This window comes from Oryzias melastigma, linkage group LG8 (genome assembly GCF_002922805.2).
Source record: "Oryzias melastigma strain HK-1 linkage group LG8, ASM292280v2, whole genome shotgun sequence".
In the NCBI taxonomy this organism is placed as follows: Eukaryota; Metazoa; Chordata; class Actinopteri; order Beloniformes; family Adrianichthyidae; genus Oryzias; species Oryzias melastigma.
The window spans coordinates 9026280-9047650 of NC_050519.1; the positions used below are offsets into that span (position 1 = coordinate 9026280).

The 21371-nt window shown below is 39.1% G+C and overlaps 4 protein-coding genes across 4 annotated transcripts; 2 read left to right on the forward strand and 2 right to left on the reverse strand.

The window, feature by feature from the left end:
• Positions 1–720: 720 nt before the first annotated feature.
• eif3g (eukaryotic translation initiation factor 3, subunit G) lies at positions 721–3478 on the reverse strand. The gene is made up of 10 exons (XM_024271316.2): positions 3321–3478; positions 3185–3231; positions 2260–2351; positions 2128–2187; positions 1946–2050; positions 1662–1857; positions 1470–1580; positions 1248–1384; positions 902–1008; positions 721–819 (listed from the first exon to the last, which is right to left on the reverse strand). Exons 1-10 carry the CDS (start codon positions 3341–3343, stop codon positions 804–806), a joined length of 894 nt encoding a protein of 297 aa, XP_024127084.1. The 5' UTR covers positions 3344–3478; the 3' UTR covers positions 721–803.
• A 694-nt stretch (positions 3479–4172) lies between these two features.
• Positions 4173–10437, reverse strand: LOC112146210 (suppressor of SWI4 1 homolog). Its single transcript, XM_024271888.2, has 13 exons — positions 10229–10437; positions 9844–10014; positions 9626–9727; positions 9497–9547; positions 9142–9312; positions 8878–8954; positions 8582–8689; positions 7859–7982; positions 7713–7791; positions 7400–7529; positions 7165–7322; positions 6720–7089; positions 4173–5153 (listed from the first exon to the last, which is right to left on the reverse strand). The coding sequence occupies exons 1-13, from the start codon at positions 10241–10243 to the stop codon at positions 4226–4228; spliced, it is 2484 nt and encodes an 827-aa protein (XP_024127656.1). The 5' UTR covers positions 10244–10437; the 3' UTR covers positions 4173–4225.
• Positions 10438–11021: 584 nt separating this feature from the next.
• On the forward strand, positions 11022–15106 carry angptl6 (angiopoietin-like 6). The gene is made up of 7 exons (XM_024271398.2): positions 11022–11411; positions 11814–12273; positions 12348–12485; positions 12556–12763; positions 13426–13619; positions 14368–14638; positions 14721–15106. Exons 2-7 carry the CDS (start codon positions 11830–11832, stop codon positions 14903–14905), a joined length of 1440 nt encoding a protein of 479 aa, XP_024127166.1. The 5' UTR covers positions 11022–11411; positions 11814–11829; the 3' UTR covers positions 14906–15106.
• Positions 15107–15140: 34 nt separating this feature from the next.
• On the forward strand, positions 15141–20489 carry LOC112146209 (hemicentin-1). Its single transcript, XM_024271887.2, has 10 exons — positions 15141–15426; positions 16799–17074; positions 17160–17456; positions 17859–18113; positions 18208–18456; positions 18534–18854; positions 18925–19164; positions 19250–19480; positions 19568–19831; positions 19929–20489. The coding sequence occupies exons 1-10, from the start codon at positions 15354–15356 to the stop codon at positions 20120–20122; spliced, it is 2400 nt and encodes a 799-aa protein (XP_024127655.1). The 5' UTR covers positions 15141–15353; the 3' UTR covers positions 20123–20489.
• The last annotated feature ends 882 nt before the right edge of the window (positions 20490–21371 follow it).

A 21371-nucleotide genomic window follows, 5' to 3' on the forward strand; every position in this document is an offset into this window, starting at 1 on the left:
GTAAAACTTGTTGCTATCCCAAAACTTTCGGCCCTTTACCACTGATCCACTTGCAGCAAAAATCAACACGTGGTACATGGTTTCTTTAGACTTTGCAGTCTCCAAAATGAGACGGGGGTTCCAAATCCAGGTTCAGTCCCAATATCTTCTGTACCTCAGAACAATACTTGAGGAAAACCAAAAACTATTAGTTACAATTTCTGTTTTGCACTTCAAAAACAAGCGAGAAAAACTTCAGATGAAGCTGTCTGTATTTTGGTGAGATGTGCATCCTCTGAATGATAAGTTGAATTTTGTTAAAACACTGAAACACCGTTAGTGTATTTCCAGATATTTCTCCCAAATGACAGTTCTTTCTCCCATGTACTTCTAAGTTTACATAATGGTGACAATGTTTTTACAATAAGCTCAGACAGTCTCCCGCGTCCTTGAAATAATACTTTTTCAATAACAGATTTTTTGAGGTTTGCTACCTTTGTAGTTTAGTTTTAGAAGTGCTTCTGTATTTAAAAGCATTTTTTTTCAGCCCAAAAAGTGGAGTATTCATTTTTTAGAGCAAAGTAAATCTGAGATGACACTAACTTTGATATTGGCTTTAGGAGTGAGAAATACATGGATTAGTTGAAATTCTATGGTGCATAAGTGCAACAAAAGCACACAGACTTTTTAAATCTATGGAATAGAAAAATGTACATAAGTGAATAAAAACTGCAACGATGATTCTGAATTCATTCTCTTTATTTAAGCAAAAGCCACATTTTACCACAATCAAATCTGGCGTCTTCCTGGAAATATTCATGAACTCAGTTGTTTGAAGGCCTGCGAAGAGAATGAAACGATGTTCAGCTCAAGATTTAACACACTTTTACCACGAAACGCTCGAATGTGAAACTGAACTTACTTGGCCCATTCAACATTAAGAATAAGATGGTCATATCCAAATCCTGAGACGCCTGCGATGGCTCTGGCTGCATCCTCCCGACGATGGAAACTGATGAAGGCAAATCCCTGCAGGAAACGAGATGCAGTTAAGTGGAGCGTGTCATTTGTTTATGGGTGTAATACATCAACGGTCTGTTGGCGTGTTTATATCACATGCAGACAGAAGGCAGCTCTCACTAAGTTGCACATTTGCTTATATTAGTTAAGGTTAATGTTGGTGATTGCAGACACAACCATGAAGGAGAAAGGGTTAAAGTAACCTATTTTCAGTTAATTGATCTGTGTTTTGTGAAACGGCCTCTAACCTTGGACTGTCCTGTATTCTTATCCTTGGCCAGATAAATCCTCGAGATGGAGCCAAAGGGTCTGAAGAGCTCCTGTAAGTCGGTCTCACGGGTGTCCTCCGACAGGTTGGTCACACGAATGGTCGCATTATCATCAGCTGTGAGATCACATACAGTTTAAATGAAATTAATGGAGTTTTGATGCTGGTCACTGAGTTAGTGGTTTTCGCCCTGGAGCCTCACCTCTGCGGTTAGGCTGCATGGACTCCCCTCTGGCCCGGCCTCCGTCCCTCAGACTTGGCGGAACATACTTCCCTGTCTTGCTTTGGGCGGGCTGAGCGGGTTCCGGTTCCGCTAAAAAAGTAAGGTACCAAAGGTGAGATGTTTAGAAAACCAAACAAGATGTTGGTTATGAGAATAAAGAACAACCAATACCGGCGCCAGCGGGTTTTTCCTTGTCCCCCGTGGACAGTCCAAGCTGCTCAGCCAGCTCTTTCTGCATGGGGCCCAGGGTGTCCTTGTACGGGCAGCGGGTGGTCCAATGGTCGCCTTTACAAATACGACAAGACACAATCTTCTGTCCCTTTAGCTTGTTCATGGGATCCTCATCCTGGTCTTGAGCATTCAAGTCCTGCAAAAAGAAAAATTAAATTTGAGTAACCCTCAAAGAAAGTTGGTTCACAAAAAATATTTTTTTAATGCAATTTTTATGTTATGACCTCTTTGCTAGAGATGAAAGTCATGAAGACGTCATCACTGACGGTGGTGGTGGCAACATTTGGGCCGGGTGCATCAAACTCAGAGTTACCAAATTTTTTCCAGTTCTGAAATGAGTAAAGTCACCGTTACGCAACTACTAATCTCACCCAAGCAATCCCAGTTTAGACAGAACTCCACAAACCTTCCTCCTAGCGACGGCTTTGGATGCTTTCCTCGTCTCAATCTTAAAAGTCCGTATAATCTACAGAGATTAAAATGAAATGACTCAGTCTGAGCAGATCATTATGGCAGCCACTGTAGACGTGGTTTTTACCTTGTACTTCTTTCCATCTTCATCGTCGATTTTATATTCTGTGATAGTTTTGATATTTCCTTTAATCGTCTCCTTCGGGGAGGGTAGTGTGGCTGTCAATGAAAACACAAAAACAACGAATAAACCCAAAGAATTGGGAATTGTGGTCATTACTTGTTCTGTATGGTCTAAGCTAAAAAAATAATAATAAATCACTTACAATGCAACAAATAGCATATCTCAAATAAAATATACTATTTATATTGTGATTAAGTGATTGTGCGTTTTAATAACATGCTTGTATTGCGATGATGCTAAAATGTTCAATGAAAACATAAGTAAATGTAATTTAAAAACTAACCGGTAGAAGGTTGAAGAATAACTACTGACTCTTATTTTTATAATTTTGTCAACAATATGTTGTATTTAATATATGAAAATGTTTAATTACAAATGTTTTGAATTACATAATTTGTCTATAGATATTTTTTAACTACATTTTCGTTCAAAACTGTTGGAATTACAAATAAAAGTGAATTCGCTCAACACAAATCCACTGTTTTAACTTATATTTTTTAAGTTTTTAACTGTGTTTGCAAAAATCTCTGGGACTGAAATAAGTTAAATTTGTGCCACAGACTAATATTTAAGACTCAATGCATTATAATTAAACTCGGGGCTGTCACCGTCTGCTAACGGGGCTTGTTAGCATGCTTTTTAGCCACGTCGAATGCTATTGATAATAAAACTGCGCTAACAAGCGTCCATTCATGACGATTCTACATAAAACAACTCCTATAAAAATAAACAATTTTGGAGGGTGTGTACGAAATAGTTTCCCCTGGAGTTATTTGATTTGCCAGACAACCACGTGGAGATGAAGCCGGTTAGCCGGCCTCCTTGAACTAGCGTTCCCGTTAGCTACAAATGCTAACAGGGTTCTTACTTTCATCGACTTCCTCCTCGACTTGGTCGGCCCAGCTGGGCTTAGAGCTAAAAGACAGAGAAAAATCGAAATCAGATCAATAAAAACGACTCTTATGACATATAAACAGGAATGAAAAATAATTAAAGACGCTCACTCGTCGTATTCCACCGACGGCATCCTGCGTGTTAGCTTAGCCTCAGAAGGACCAGGAGGACGCGCCGAGACGAGAGAGGAGGGCGCTTCCGGAACTAGAACTTCACAATAATGGCACCAATAAATAAATAAATAAAAATAAAAATTAAATAGTGATCGAATTATCAACATTTCCCCCCTTTCCGTCTTAAATATGTTGGTTTATTTGGTTGTTTGTTTGTTACCACTCGTCTCAGATATTTATATATAATATAGACAGGATAATCTGATCCTATTTTTCATAAAATGTTAGTTCTCTGATTTTAATTTAACTGTTTAAAACCACCAAATTTATCTTCAATATTTTGACATTAATTATACACTTTAATGAAATAAAAATTTCATCTGATGAAATAATAATAATAAAAAGATTTTTTTTAAACAAGAAAAATATTATTGTATTATAATATAATATGAAAAAAATTCACAATTAACATCATAACAGGAAAAAAATGTTTATTTGGATAGATAATATTTTTCCAAAATGTTCATCTATAGGATGAGCTGGGAAGAAAACAGTTTTATCATTACAGGTGAATATCAAAGTTGACATATAGAAGGCAAAAATATTAAAGACTCTATATACACTGCTATCACAGATAACACAACTTACTTTTCTAGTCAGAAAGAAGAATGCATTTTTACAAAAGACACCAAATATCAATCATCAAACTTAATTTGTGTGGTGCAAAAAAACACAACATTGATTGTACTGAAGTATAATACATCAAGGTATAATAACACAACAGACAGAAAACTGTATGAAAACATAGATGGAAATTTAACAACAGAAATACATCATAAACTACTGGAAACTAAAAGCCGGAGAGAATAAAGTGTTAGGAATTAAAAGATGTAAATTGTTTCTTATTCCTGCATTCTGTCCTCTGAACTCTTTCCACAGCACAACACTCTTATACTGTCGAACACGGCCATGTAGAGGATGGGATGGATGCACATGTTCAGCGTTGCCAGTCCTTTAGACACCTGGTACATGTTGTAGACCCAACAAACAGACTGGCGAGGAAAGCGTGACCTTAGATACAAATGATAGACTTGAGCAAAGTGGTAAGGGACAAAGGAGATAGCATAAAGAACGACCACCGACGACACTAACAGGGCCACCTTGTACTTTTCTTGCTTTGTTATGTTGACATTTTTCCACACGACACGAATCACCAGAAAGTAAGAAGTGAAAGTCACCAGGAAGGGCACAAGGCAGCCAAACACAGCCAGGAATAGCTTGTAAATGAAGTGAGACCTCGCGTTGTTTGAAACATGGTCACAGAAGGACACACACAGAGTTTTGTTGTTGTCTTCATGTTGGCAGACAGATGCAAATTTCAGCACAGGACTGGAGACGACAGTGATGATAACCCATATGATGACGCTGACCAGCTTGGCGTGGAAAGGCTCCACGTAGGAACGGGTGAAGAAAGGCCAAACGAGGGCCACGCATCGGTTCACACTGATGGCCATGATGAAGAAGACGCTCACGTAAAGGTTGAGGGTAAAGAGAAACCTCTCGATCTTACATGCGGCATTCCCAAACATCCAGCGTTTCTCCAGGGAATAGTAAACAATCAGGAGAGGCAGCGTTAGGACGTACAGCAGGTCACTGATGGCCAGGTTGCAGGACAGGACCACACCTGGGTGCCAGTTCCTTCTTTCTCTGGTGAGCAGCAGCCACAGGGCCAACAAATTTCCAACCAGAGCTACGATAAACTCCACTCCATACATGGCAGGAAGAACGCCAATCTGGAACTTCTCACAATCAGAGAAGTTTACCATCTTGCTTTAAAGGGGATTAATTGGAGTGCAGAGGCTGTAAAAGAATGTGAACAGTGATCAGTGGGACTGATTTTACTTGAGCACATACAAATAATTTGATTTTTTGATAACAAAAACAGAAAATGCATCTTTTTTTTAAACTCTTTTTATCAGAAAACTTTTAAAACATGTTTTTTTTAGAGATTTCAAAAGTAATAGTTACTTACCTAAAATGTGCCACAAAATGAATTTACCAAAGAGCGACGAAAGGAGTTCCCGTGTAAAAACTGAAGACGACAGAACACCCCTTGATCATCTTAAGTGTTGCATCTGGTGACTAAGAGACACAGCAAAGCTGTCATTTCCTCAAACCCCCACATGCATTTCACAATCTAAAGAGGAACATAACCACATCTGCCATCTGCAGAAAAAAAATATATATCCACGGGCATATCTCAGTTTTAGATCACATTTATTTCACAGTCTAGAATAGTTGTTTAACTTTAATTCAGAAGTTATTTGACTGCATAGAAGATTCAAAGGGGATTGCATTAAAGTAATGGGACAATTTCTAACTTTGCTTTAGATATATTTTCAGATTTATTCTCTTCTGGCACCTAAAAACGGAAAAAAATATGAAATTAAGGATGTATTTTATCTTTATTACCGAGATAATAAGTGATATTAAAACAGTTTACGCTTCCTGTTTGAGTGTTTTGTACACTAAAATAGTGCAATTTGAGTTTTAACCATCAGTAAATCGTATGCAAATCAATATTTCATTCTAATTTGCAAAACAAAATATTTATCCTAACATTTTGTTTACTAAATACCATGACAGAGAGTTGCTCAGTTGATTTTTGCCAGTAAACTTTGTTAGATGTTGAGTGAACTATATAAATCAACACATAGCATAAATATTAGTCAATTTGCATTTTTTAGAGATTGCATTATTCTACTTGGAGCTTGTTTTTAATTCTGGCAATTATTTCAAAAGAATATCTACATTTATAGACAATATTTGGATACAATTCCCCTAAACTCAGTTAAAAATACAGGGATACATTGAGGAGAGATGAATTTCAGTTAAATGATTTTCTTCCACACATTTATGCTTAATATCTTGTTTGGTACATTATATATTTGAGGAAAAAAAATGAAGCTGTACTTAAAAAAATGCCTTTTTGGTTTAGAGTATTTTAAAACCATTTACAGTGAAACCCCAAAAATATAACTGAGAAAAAGTCATAACCTTTATTTAACTAATTATTAAAATAGTTTTTTTTAATTTAATCTTTAAAAACAGCAACAAAATACCAACCATTTTCACATTTATTATGAATCTCAAGTATGTTTAATATTTTCAGCATTAGTTATGACAATTTGTACAAATATGAAGAAAGTCACAAAACAGATGAAAAAAAATATTGTGATGTCCATCAACAAAATGGAAAATTTTAAACTTTTGCCTCGTTTTAAATTTCACAAGTTGCAACTTTCCAAATAGAGACATCAGTGAGACGATGCAACACTGCCATCTGCAGGCCCTTGGAAGGACTGCAACCCAAAGTCCACATAGACCAGAGAAGTTCAACCCTTTCCCTTCCTCTGTTTGAACCCTTGCTTCCTCTCTCCACCCTTCTTCTTAAAGCCCGGCGTGCCTTTTGAATGTTTGAATTTGAATGATTTGTCCTTATTTTTGTTGCCATCAAACTTCTTTTTTCCACCAAATTTATTGTCCCTGTCTGCGTGTTTCTTGAAGCCAAAGGCTTTTCCTGTAGGCTTCTTTTTCTGTCCAAACGCCTTTTCCCCCTCTCTGGACTTCTTCCATCTTTTTCCTTTTGGATCTTTTCCGGGTTTGTCTCCGTGCTGTCCTGGGGGTCTTTTCTTTTTAGGGGATTTGAACTCTTTAGAGGACGTACCAGGATGCAGCTTCCTTTTTTTGGTCCGTGGGAACATATCTGAACAAAAAGACCTTTTGTTAAAGTAAAATCGATCAGGAACGGGATTATTAGGAAAGAAAAACTCGTAAATACCTTCGTCGGGTTCCTCCCCCACAGCCTGTCTGTAGTACTCCTTATCATCATCAGATTCAGCATCAGCCGCCTGACCCTCCTCCATTCCTGGATCCTCCACTTCGCTGTCCTCCTCCGCTTCCGATCGTTTCCTCTTTATACCTTCCAAGCTCTTTTTTCTTGAGAAGAAAATACATTTTTTAACATCCCAGAAAAATAATAATAATAAAAAAACATTTGCTTCTGCTAAACGTACTTGTGCTCTTCTCGTTGTTCTTTCTTGGTAGCAACATTCTGCTCCTGCTGTTTCCGCCGCTCCTCTTTCTCTTTCAGCTGCTTCTCCTTCCTCCTCAGGATCTCCTGAATTTCTTCTTCGGTTTTGGAGACTGTGAGGACGGGAAACGACATTGCTGATGAAAACCGTCTGTGCCAGCGGGATCTTCAACAACGTGATCTCAGGTGAATCAGTAAGCGTTTACTTTTGAGAGATAGATCATGGATTTCATACTGCTTTTGTCATCACGCACACCTGAGCGCCATCAAGTGGAAGTAAAAGGGTGGACACTCACTGGAGGAATGGTAAAGGACGTTCCCGTCGCTCATCCCCTCCTGAATCTTTATGAGCTGAAGGGTCATGCGGGGGCCGATCTGCAGAGGACAACAGTCAGCTAACGTCCAGGTGCTTTGAGAGCCACATTCCCGTTAGCTTACGCACCTCGGTCAAGCGGACGGCGCTCTTTTGGGACGCGATGTTGCCTCTTCCAGAGTAGACCTGAGGCAGCTCCGTTATGTTGTCCTCCCCGTCTGGTTCCGCTTCACTTTCTGAGAGGTTGGCTCCTCTGAAGAGACACAAACATTTATTCACTCAGGATCTCTTTTTTTGCAAAAGAAAAATCCATTTTTTTCTAAATGTTTCCATTTTTACATCAGTAGCAGATGAATTTTTGGCTTAGATCAGTGGTCCCCGACATTTTTCCGGTCAGGGACCGGTGTTGTCTGCAGCATTAATGTGCGTTATCACCTAGATGTAAAATCCCATTTTATTTTGAAATTAAAATGGAAGTTTTATTTTGAAACCCCTTCTGGGTCTTCTGGATTTCTGCTACAACATTGAGGCATAAACGGAGTGGAAATTGAAGTCCTGTGTGAAGTTTGTGTTGTGGAGACGGACGTTAGATGAAGAAATGATGGAGGGAATGTATAGACTCCGATTTAATAATGAATGTTATCGTTTTTTGTGTCAACGCAACACAGAAATCCGTCATTAATTGCAACTTTTTGATTCACTGTTCTAACTCACTGAGGCCATTTACTAGCAATTGAGTTCAACTTATAAGTAATAAAACACATAAACCCTAAAATCGTTGCTCACAAATTGACAATATCATGAGGTCGTCTCAAACCCAAACCTACAGACACAAAGACTTTGTGTTCTCACTTGATTAGCAGCTCACTGATGTCCTCAAACTTGTTCATATTGGGGAACTTCTCCTGCATCAGCTTCTTCACCCCGCGGCTCATTCCCACAGGAACCACTTTCAGGCTGCTGCAGGTCGACAACAACAACTTATTAACACCAAACGCCAAAACAGAAGCCTCGTCTTCTTAGCGAGAAGGCTCATCAGTGCGTTTACTTTGGACAAACATCACTGAACAGTCAAGTCAAAGTCTGTCATCATCTGAGCCCAGTTAGGATTAAGTTACTAAATAGTTAAGAGGTTTTGTGATACTTACTAATGTCGAAACTGGATTTCCTGGGATGTTGAGTCGTAGGTGAAAAGCACACACCGCTTGATGTTGTTGAGATTTACCTGTGAGTCAAAAAGAAAAAAAAATCCTCACTACAGTTTAGGATCACCTTTAAAATTAGCAGCTAATTGACAAACAAATCAGAAAGCGTTTACTTTTTTCAAAAATCTTCAAAAGAACTCAGAAGACTATACTTTCATCACATCTGTCAGGATGTAACATTGAGAAGAGTATGTCTTCTCTATTCACCTTTTGAACATTTATGGAGGGAAACATGTTTTGAAACATGGTGGACATGAGCTTGATGTGCATGCCGTCCACTCCAAAGTTGCTGAGGATGATGAGTGGATGATGCGTGAACTGCTGCTCGTGCATCCGATGCTTCTTCTGAGATGAAACTACATCTTTGATCAGAGAATACTACAAAAAAAGAATGAAAAAACAATTAAAGTTGGTTGAAGGGATGCTTCTATGTCCATAATTTAAGTAGTTTGAGTTCGTCAGTGCGTTTACTTTGAAAAAGCATCACCAAACAATCAATAAACAAAGCATCATCATCTGAACTATTGATTTTTTAATTCAATAAAAGATGTGGAACATTTACTTTTAGGACTCTAAAGCTGAGCGTGGGACCTTTGGGAAGTCGAGCGAGTCGCTGTAAAAACAAGAAATGCTTCGTTAGAGTCAGAGGTGAATTAAGCCAGAAGTTACACTCCTGAGTTTCAGGTCTCACCATATTAACACTGGTTTCACTCTTACTGAAGATCATAAAGTGAGTTACTCCCAGAGGGCCCGCCATCGCCACAAAGTCCTTCAGGACATTCTTCTTGCGAACCTAAATCAATGAAACAGCAATGATATGATGCCAGAGCAGTTTTTCCTTTTACACTTCAATCAGAAATCTTAGTCTTGACATGAATGCTATGGTGGTTCAGGGGTTTGCACACGGACCTTCAGAGACTCTGCGGTGTACGGCTGCATCACAGTGCGCATGTCCTGGATGAGCTGACCCACGTTTTTCCCCACCTGACCCCGGTTGAAGACGAACGAGTGGGGCACAGTCGTGTAGGCTTCCTCGGCCACATGGTCGGCCTCCACTCGGGCCTTCTTCTGGTTCTTAGTCTGATTTAAAAGAGGGGGAAAAAATTAAATACAAAACAACTTTAAACTCACAACTACTTCCTGTCTCAACTTCGCTAAAAAGTAATTAACTTTATTTTATTTATAGTATTAGGAAAAACACACGGGAGCTAGAACACAACAAATTTATTGAAAAATAATTTAGGCTACAATGTTTTAACATTATGTTCCCTCTGCCGCGAGGCCCAGAACTTACCTTTGATTTTCCCATGATTCAACTCGCCGCTGACGGTTTTAATTCAAAAGAAATAACAATAAATTATATATATGTAACCCATTTGATTAGTTTTCCTCGTTTCAGGACCACTAAAGAGGAAAATCAACTTCGCCACAGATGCAAAGACCTCCTCATCCACATGGTTCGCTCTCACTGTGTCACACAGTAAATGTTCCGTGTTTGCCCAACGCTTGGTAGTTCCTACCCGGTTAGGTTGAGAAAGCAATTCACAATTTGACCACAAGAGGGAGCACTTTCCCCTTTATTCTTTCCCTTTGAGGAGTGCCCATATTGGTTTTTTTTTTAGGAAGTGAAGCATGATCTGAGCAAGTGGTCCGTCTTAACAGAGTTCTATGCTAAGCAAATAAAAATAAATAAGACATTTAAAGCTTTTAACATATTTCTGGCAGCAGATTGCCATGCAGTAAAAAAATAAAAATGGAATCAAATCAGAGTTTGTGGTCCTAAACATTTATTTATTTTAAATAACAACAATTTTACATAGCAGTAATGCCGCAACAGTGACAGTTTAATATAACCATGCATTGAAATATTGAACTTTGAAAGGTAATCTGGCATCTACGTGGGTGGACATCACATTTTTGTTTATGTAACTACAGTAGTTAATTCTGCTTAACGGGGATTCCGTCAAAAAGAAATAAAAAAAAAGATGAGGTTAAAATGCTCCAATGTGGGTTGAAAAAAATCTAAATTATTCTTTTGAGTTCAAAAAAGAAATTCAATCAAATACTGGAAATGTTTCTGTATTTTTTATTTGGTGACTGAATTTATTTAGTGCCATCGGCCCTCAATATTTGAGGGTCAGAGTCTTTTTCATGCTGCAGTGTGATGATAGCACGGGGAGGAGACAGCCAGATTCCTCCATGGAGCACTAAGTTAAACAAGCACGGGGAGGCGGCGTCACCAGGATGGTTTGTAATTAGTTGCCTCTTTCTTTGTGGAACTTGAGACAGAAACTCAACATCTGAGGAGCAAACTCAGCTCCTGGGAAAGATCTGAATGGTTTTATTTTTTTATTTTTTTTAAACCAAAATTTCCACTTTCAGTCCAGCCTTCAGAATAAAAGCTTTCAATTTGGAATAATTGTTTAACCTCTTACAGGATTCTTTGGAGATTTGATTTTAAATCAAGCAAGTTTCAGGTAAGTCATGAACTATTTTTCGCTCTATTCTGGTTAATATTAAGACATTTATAGCTGGAGTTAACTGAGACAGGGTATATCAGATAGAAAAATGTGATTTGTTTGCACCATTCTGTCAGTATCATTATGCCAAAAGCACAGGGGTGTTTTGTAATAACCTGTTGGCATTGCTTGAGACATTGAGCATTATTGTGGGTCACTGTTGATTGCAGAGGTGCACTGTGTTGGTTGTCTGGTTTCTGTTGACTGTTGTCCCTTCATTGTTTACATGCTAAACTCCTGTCTGGTTCTTTTGCAAACATCTGGATTCTGTTAAACTCCATTAACAAAGTAGTTGGAATTAAAATCTACAAAAGGGTACAGTTTTGTGTTTGTAATTGTTATTCTGTCCTCCACAAACAGACTCCTCTGGAGATTCATGGCCCCGCCGCTAACGATTAGTCTGACTCTGTTTCTCACACTCTGTGTGAGCACGCCAGGAGTCGGAGGTCAGAAGGAGGCGGCCAAAGGCGAACAGACGAAAGCAGGCAGCCGTTGCTCGTACACCTTCATTGTCCCGCAGCAGAAGCTGACGGGGGCTTTGTGCGTGAACACACAGTCAGGTGTGACCAACCGCTCAGAGGTGGCCCTGCTGAGGGCGGAGCTCAAACGTCAACAGGAGCAGCTGGAGATGCTGCAGCGCCAACTGGAGCAAGAAGGCTCCCTGGCTGTGGAGGTGAGAAACCTGCGCACAGAGAGCAACCACATGAACTCCCGCATTGCTCAGCTGTACGCACAGCTGCTCAATGAAGTCATCCTTAAGAAGGATCAGGCTTTGGAGCAGCAAAGGATGGAGAGTCTGCTGCTGAATGCCACAACCCAGGTGAGCAGAGATCTCTAAATGCAGCTTCAACCTGTCAGTCAGTTTTAAACTTATGTCCATGTGGGACATTTTAGGTCCTGGACATGTCCAACAACTACCGGGAATTGGAGAAGAAATATGGAGCCTTAACATCCACGATGAGCTCGCAGAACCAGTTGATCACTCGACTAGAGAAGCAGTGTCAGTGTCGGGACTCCAGCCAGTCTTCTTTGGTAAAACAAATGTTTCAGATTTTTGTCCATTTTTTAATAGATTTTAACCACTGCATCATTTTTGTTGCAGCCAAAGAGCGAACCAGAGAAAAGCCAATCAAGCGTGCATCATAACTACAGCTCTGAAGCCAACGAAATGACCAATGATGTTCAAAGGGATCAAAGTGCCCCACAACTCCAACCCGTTAAACGAGAGGGAGTCCGTCCCCCACACGTCACCACGGCGAACCCTCCCACCGACCTGCCTTTTGTCAGCTTCGTGGTCACAAAATCTCCAGGTAGATTTAGTTTCCCTTTGGTGCATTATTGAGCATCAATCTGTCAGAGGTATTTAGCAGCTCAGATAAACAGCAGATGCTCAAGGAGTCGTTGACCTGCTGGCTGAAGACTCATCCCTCCAGAAGAACATAAACAAAAGTCAGGAACAGCTTACAGCTGCTATCAGAGCATTGAATTCCTCAGGACCGTCTCTGTAAACCGAATTTAGCAGAATCTGTGTAATTGAATTCTTATGATTTTTAGGAAATTAGCATACTTATGATACAAAGGTTAAAAAATACAAGAGTGCATGGAGAATGATAAAAAAAATAATTGATGAAAAGTGGATTTTCACATGCATACTGTGGGCATAAATGCTCAAAATTAGAGTTTGCTGCATTCGTTCTGGACTGTTTTCTTCCTTCTGCCCACTTTCGTCTGTCTTATCACTGTGATGCTGAACATGTGCTGCAGAAGGAATTCCTCCACTCCAAACAGATAAACGTGTTTTATCTGTGATCCTCCAGACTCTGGAGCTGTTTTGCAGCTCTGCATGCAGTAGATTGGTTTAATCTTCACTGCTGCAAGTCATTAACGTTCTATGTAACGTTCAATGAAACGAATAAGCTTTAAAAATGTCGCAAAAAAGGGAAAGTTGAGTCGGTGCATTCTGCTGCTTCAGGGCCGTGGCAGGACTGCCAGAACGTTCTGACCTCTGGTGAGACAACCAGCGGGATCTACCTGCTCCGCCTGCAGAGCACCAACCGACTGCTGCAGGCCTGGTGCGAGCAGAGCCACAGCCAAGGAGGCTGGACGGTCATCCAGAGGAGGCAGGACGGGTCTGTTAATTTCTTCAGGAACTGGGAGCAATATAAAGTGAGAATTTTTACCTTTTATTCTAACATTTTCTGTTTTATTAATTACCACAAACATACGCAAGTCTGCATGAAGTCGCTGCATTTAATAGTTAATTTGTTTGGAAAAAACTATTTAGACATTAAGGAAGAATCTGAGGTTAAAAATTTAGAGAAGATCAACATTTATTTATCAAGTATTTCACCAGCAGTGTGTGTGGATATGTAGAATTTACAAGGGTTTAACATATAATTTTATGAATAGAAAAAATGTCAAATTAAATGAACAAAACTGTAATCAAATAAGATTTAATCATATTTTCTTTCACTATAGCAACACAGTGGGAATAGCGATTGGGTTTCAGATCAGATTTTTCTCATTATTAATTCTCAAAGTGCTTGGATGATGAACTAGAAACATTTAGTCCACTTTTGCAGAAAATTTGGCGATAGCACATTTTGAGGGGAAATGTATAGTTCAATTTTGGAGAACTTCTATGTTTAGCCCCGGAGAATCCATGTTGTCAAATTTGACCACTGTTTTTTATTTAATTTTCAATTTTTCTTCTATTTTTTTACACTTTCATGTATCTTTTTATTATTAAGTCACTGTTTATAGCTTCTACCCAAAATTAACTAGAAAAAAAAGGCAAATTAACTTTTAAAACCCAGGAAAAAAAAGTTCTTGGGCTCTCCAAGGATAGAATCAGTCCAAACGCCTTAAGAATTGCTCCAATTTACTGCAAAAACAATGTTTTTTTTTGTTGCAGCAAGGCTTTGGTAACCTTGATGGAGAATACTGGCTGGGCTTGGAACACCTCTACTGGTTGACCAAACAGGCCCAGTACAAGCTGCGAGTGGTCCTGGAGGACTGGCAGGGTCAGCAGGTGTTTGCAGAATACGACAGCTTTTACGTGGAACCAGAGAGCGACTGGTACCGCCTGCGGCTCGGGCAGTACCAGGGAAATGCCGGGGACTCCCTGTCGTGGCACAACAACAAGGCCTTCACCACTCTGGACAGGGACAAGGACAGCTATGGAGGTCTGCCGCTGCCCCACAGCTCCACCTCACCAGGAAGACATCCTCCTAATAACTTTATCTTTTGTTTTTATTGTGTCATAAGGAAACTGTGCTCATTACCAAAAGGGCGGCTGGTGGTACCACATGTGCGCCCACTCCAACCTGAATGGTGTGTGGTATCGGGGGGGCCACTATCGAAGCCGCTACCAGGATGGAGTCTACTGGGCCGAGTTCCATGGAGGCTCGTATTCCCTTAAAAAAGTTTCCATGATGATCAAACCCACATAGTGGCATCCTGGAGGCGTGGGAGCCAAACATCGATGTGGAGGCCAAAGACAAATAGGAAAAAAAAGTGTTTTTGTACAAAAACAATAAATGAAATGAAATGCTTTGATATGAATCTGGTTTGTGAAGCTGAATATAACTGGATGATGGCAAAGTTTGATTTTTTTTGCAATTTCTTTTTCAATAAAACCACATGAACACAAATGTTTTGTGATGATTCGGCGCAGGTTGCTGCAATACATGGGTGGAGAGCTCGATCATTGACAGTTTCCCCACAGTTTCCTGTTTCCTGTACATCAGGGCGGTGAATTTCCTCTGAAGGTTCACTTATTTTTTTGCTTCTGTTCATGAAGTTGTTGGCAGAAAGTCATCATCCCTTAAATGCTTATCTAGGTCACACTCTGAAAGTGGATTTTCGGTGGAGCATCCTGGAATATACCTGTCCTTCCTCATGCGCCTCCTCGCTGCTGCCATGCAGCATCTCAGGATGCTGGGCATCCTCATGCTCATGATTCAGTTCTGTGGTGAGTGCATCATTGCTGCAGGGCTTTTATACAGTTCCTTTATACAGTTCCTACATTTAGAGACAAGGCTGGTTCAATAGTGTCTGAGATAAACGTGAATTTCCACGCAATTGCATGACTGTGCGAGCAGATAACAGGAGCACAGATCTTTTACTTTCTGTTTTGCTTTAGGTAAAGCTTTGCCACAGGTTAGCCCCGATATCTGCAACCTGCAGCTCTTTTACCGCTCCATTGTGGCTCTTTGGTTAAAATAACATATTTTAAAAAAAATGTAATTGTAAAGGAAAAAGTAAATAAGTAGTAAAGTTTGAAAAATGTAAATTAACTCAAACTTTATTCCCTTTGACAACTCTCCATCAATCCATCAATTCTTTATAGTTTCTCAACGTCATCCTGACATATTTAGACTAAATTTTGAGCTTCATTAATCACAGAAAATCAATTTATTGTCAGTGAGCACAACTGTTAAAGATTTAAAGTGTGCCTTATATGTCAGGGGTCACTTAATTAGCTTTGATTTAGTTTTATTGGTTATATTTATGATCTTATGGTGTAGAAAGTCTCTTATTTTGAAAGGGAGTCATGCAAAACTCTGTCAAAATGTATAAACGATTTCATAAAAAAAAAGATATGTCTATGTTTTATTTATGCAAAAAACACACAATAGCTTATTTAAGTTGATCATTTCAATGTAAAAAACATAAATATGAATCAGTATCTTATTTTTCTAATGGGTGAGTGAAGACTTGGTGGCTTCTCCTGGGTTTTGGTTGGCGAAAAATTGACCTGAATTGAAGTTTAAGTGTTGAAGGTTGCAGACCTCTGGGTTTGCTAAATGTAGAATTTGTAGAAGAACAAGTGACGTGTTAGTGACATTTTGTGGTTTTTGTTGGGAGGAGTAGGTGCAACGGAGTTTGCAGAAAACAATTAACTTTTTTTGGTTTTTCACACAGTGTGAGTGGACATTTTTACAGTAATGAAAATCGACACACTTGGTCAAATAGCAATAGGGTAATTTAGAACAATAGCTTTAGTCTTTGTATAGGATTAAAAAATAATGTTAGTTAATGTGAGAATATTAAAGTTAGGCAAAAATGTTCTTTTTTTAAGATTTCTTAAAACTTTTATCATTCTTTGGTTTTTAATCTTTAGGATTTCTCTTAAATCATAAAAAAAACTTATTGCACATCATTTCTTTAAGTGTGGGAATTGCACTGAGTCGGATGGTTGCTACTTTCTGAGGTTGTTTAGCTTTTCCTGGCACTCTGACGTCTTTTTATTGGACGTTTTCTGACACAAAAAGTCAAATAAAATGTGTGTATTTTTTTAGTGGAGTGCAGCAGTTTTCTTGATGCTCTCATGTGATCCACAGACTGTGAGGATTCCTGCAGCTACAATCCTGTCATCCTGTATCCTACAGAGATTATAGAAGAATATGGAAGAGAAGTCTTTATAAAATGCTCCTCTGACTATCTGCACTTCACAAACATCAAAATAAACGTGAAAAACGAATCACGTTATCCAGACCTCTACAGAGATTATGTTACTTTTGTGTTTTTTTTGGATGATTGGGATATTGAAGCCAGTTGCATCGTACATGTAAACGAAACTCATAAATGCTACAAGGATGTTGATATAATCGTGTACAGTAAGTGTGCTGAAAGCAACAAATATGAGTAAAAATATTCTAATATTATAGTAGCAAATTATTTTAGTGAATTCTCTTTGAACAGAGAATCCAGAAGTTGATCTCTTGGTGAAGAACGAAGATGCTGTGGCGGTGGAGCTGCAGTGTGACGTCTTCAATGTTGCTCCGGTTCAGAACCTCAGTGTCCACTGGTACAAAAATGAGCGTCTCATCTACACAAACTATTTCTCTGGAGCAAGCAGAGCACCAGTGAATGAGTCCTCGGTCCTGACAGTCAGCAGAGAGGAGAACGTCACTCAGCTCAGATGTGAAGCTCAGCTGAACTTAAGGTCACGATCACTTCCTGCTACTGTTTCAAAAACACTCAATATTTCAGCAACCGGTAAGTTTTTTTGTTGAAAACTTTATTTCTTATTTTTTTTTTAATTAAAGTCCCACTCCAATCATCTTTAAAATCATTCCCAGTAGTTTTATAGTTTTTAGCAAAAAATCAAAAACTGGTGTTATATTCTGGAACATAGTTTCTCTAGAGTGGCTCTAGTTTATCTGAAATACAGTCTTTTTCAAACTGTATTTTTTGTCTGCTCCTGATTCACAATACTTTAAATAAAAGAATACTCAGAAATGTAATTTTTAGCTTAATTTTCTTTATACATGTTCTCCATCATCAGAAAAATACATGTTAAAAACACAGTTTTCATCAGAGTGGGTCTTTAAACAGAAATTGAATCCTAAACGTGCATGTTTTCATATTTTTTCTTTTTTTCTTTTTTTTTCTTTATAGAAATTCCTATTTCTAGCAATGTCACACAGAGCTCTAACGTAAGCTCTGAAACGGTGACGAAGGCCCCTCCTCAATCTGTCGTGTTGAACACGACATTCCATCCACTCAGCATGCCCGATGCTGAAAACTTCACAGGAATCAACGGCTCAACTACTGAAGATAATGAAATTACAACACCGGAGAACATCCTGTATGTGGCAAAGACCACAAAAGCACGTCCTGCAGAAATCATCACCTGTGAATCACTGAAAAAAGGTCTCGATCCTCTCATTTGACCCCTCAAGTAGGTCTTCTGTCCCTTTACTAAAGATAGAAATGCTAATTCATTGTATATGCTTGTGACTTTTAGCTTTTAGGATAACCCCCCCTGAACTGGTGGTGAGATATGGAGATCCGGTGGTTCTTACCTGCAGTGTGAATTACACCTCTGTGCGAAAAGTCAGCTGGGAAACACCATTTGGAGTCCACGAGGAAATGAACAATTTTACTTCAACTCTGACCATTGACAAAGTCAAGACCTGGAAATTAGAGCTAATGTGCTATGCGGCATCCATTGATGATCTCCAATGCCTTTTTGAACCAACCATCACAGTTTATAGTACGTGTGAGTGAGTTGTTACATTGCAAAGACGAGAGTTCAGATCTTAACCCTCCTTCCTTTTCTTTGATCTACAGAGACTCCAGACTCTGTGTCTGTCACTGCAGTGGATGCTGGTCCAATGATAGAAGGCAAAGAGTACCAGCTGAGCTGCATCATCCTCAATGTAGCTCCTGTGAACAAGCTCCATGTGAAGTGGTACAGAGGAAATGAAAGTTTGCGCACTGAACATCCAAAAAACGACAGTCTTTCAACACCACAAAATGTGACTTTCGTTTTGACCGTCCCGCTTGAGAGAGGTGATAATGGATCCACTTTTCGATGTGAAGCAGAACTGCACTTGGGTCCGGAGCTCACCCCTCTCACGCCTTCTGCTCCGTATACCGTCCACGTGCACTGTAAGAGTGACAGATTATTCCTCAAGTTTCTCTAACCCTAAACTCATCTGTTCATGGTCTTCTTTTGCAGACAAGCCGTTCTTCAAGAGTTGCTCTGACAAACTCATCGTTGAAGAAAACAAATTCCGGATGAGCCAGCTTCAGTGTGAGACTGACGGGAATCCTCCCCCCTCTGTAGAGTGGTCCCATTTAGGTCAAAAACTGACAGATCTGGATAAACTGTTCACCAGAGCCGACTCAGGAGTTTATAGAGCAAGTGTTTCCAACAGTGTTGGCCAGAATTTCACTGAGGTTTTGATCACAGTTGAACGTGGGTGAATCATACCTCCTTCTCTAACCGTGAATACTCAACTTGACATCACTTGTTTTAGTAACCTACATTTGATTGTTTACAGACGCCCCCAGTTTTAGCTGTGACAGATTTTACAAGGCTGAAGAAGTGAACAATAAGCCAAAGACTCCATGTGAGCCAGAAGGGTCACCTCCACCCACAATTACCTGGCTCAAAAATGGAGCCGAGGTAATTTCCACTCGGCGCTGGACAAAGAACGACAGTGGAAACTACACCCTCAGAGCAACCAACAAGCACGGAACAGCCCTGCACACGTTGTATCTTGATATTTTGTGTATGTTAATCTTTCACACAATTACAGCTGTGCAAAACATATGTATATATAATGCACTAAATTGAACATCAAATTTTCCATCCACAGATCCCCCAGAATTCAATCAGGGAAACACAAGCGAGGAGATAATCCCCGGTCAAAACATGACTTTGGACTGCAGCGCTGACGGGAACCCCAAACCAGAGACCCACTGGAATTACACTTCTGCTGAGAATCTGCATGTGGCCACTGTGGGGCGCCACAAGATCATGACCATCACTAGAGCCACGTCTACCAATGCAGGCAAATATGTCTGTGTTGCCTCAAATAAACTTGGAATGGAGACAAGATTTGTCTTACTGACTGAGATTGGTATGTATGCTGACTGTTTGAGTGATGAAACACTTTAGTTGGTTATAAAGTAGATTACAGAACAAAAGTAATTTTTATGCATTTGCTTGTCTTACAGGGAAAAATAGTGATGGACAGATTTCTGGCTTTCTTTGGTGTATCATCTTACCCATCATCTTCATCGTCATCCTCTTCATTGTGACTGCTCTGCTTTATTACAAGAAGAAAAAATATGGCAGTTATAATGTTGTTGGAAGCAAGGATCCCAAACAGATCCCCATGACCAGCATATCTGCTGCAGCAAATTCTTAGAATGCTGCCACCTCAGTCAAAACAACTAACTCATGCTGTTCAAGCAACACAATTTAATGATTTAGTTACATTTTTATTTCTTAGCTTAACAAATATCAAGTTTTTACATACTTTTTTGTATTGCTATGGCATATCCTATTAGAGCAATTAATTAATGCAATTAAGATAAATGTATATTTCTTTTGTCAATGTATTCCTTTTTGTAGAATATTTTTCATGTCATTAGGAGCAAAAATTAATTATATCTCATTTAAAGACAGAAAAAGGGGAGTAGATTCTCTTGTTTTTGTTGACTTCTCTTATTATTTTGATACATAGGACAAACATTTTGTAACAAGCTTGTAATTTTATTAAATGGTGGAAATAATGGAGTAGTCTTGGAAATGATTTATCTGTTTTTCAGGTAACTATTAAATGGTGTTTACTTATTATGTGGCTCCTTACTACCTTCCTAGAAGGTCCCTTAATAGTCACTGTCCCATTCACCCATTCCTACACTGATGGTGGTTCTGCAACCTGATGCTGGCGCAAACCTACAACCACCAGGAGCAATGTGGGGTTCAGACAGTGTCTTGCTCAAGGACACTTCAACACATGAGCTAGCAGGGAAGGAACCGAGCCTGCGATCCAATTAGAGGTTGTCCGCTCTACCACTGTTCCACGGCAACCTCGTATGCAGTATTATGAAGTTGTAACAAATTTTTATTGGTACAGTGTAGAAGCTTGCTTAGTGAAAATTAGATCTAGGTTGATAAAATCGATTAATTGATTTGCATCGATTTAAGCTTAATATATCAATAATCAATTCATAAAAATATAGATTGATTTGTTCCATAAAGCTAAAGCTTATTGCTAACATTTAATGAAATTTCCCATAGGATGGCGAATGCTAACCATTGGTCGACGTAAACACATTGATTATTATTAAAAATCTCTTTAAACTCACAGGTATGAACTTTCCAAACTCTTAATGAAATATTTTTAAAATAACTATTTGTGGTCTTAAACTCCTTTCTTTGCATATTCTACTTGAAAAACTGCTATGCATTTGCTAATGTGTTAATAGTGTGTTTCTGAGGCTTGATAGCATTCTTTATACATGTGAATTTCTGATCAAACCTGCTTCTAATCAGTTCAATGAATCGGTTTCAGCTCCGCAAAGATGAGTAAAAACTCATTGTTTTTTGTTTGCAATGAGGACTGAACTTTCTGAACAAACTTGAGTGCAGATAGACGGTCAACTGTGATG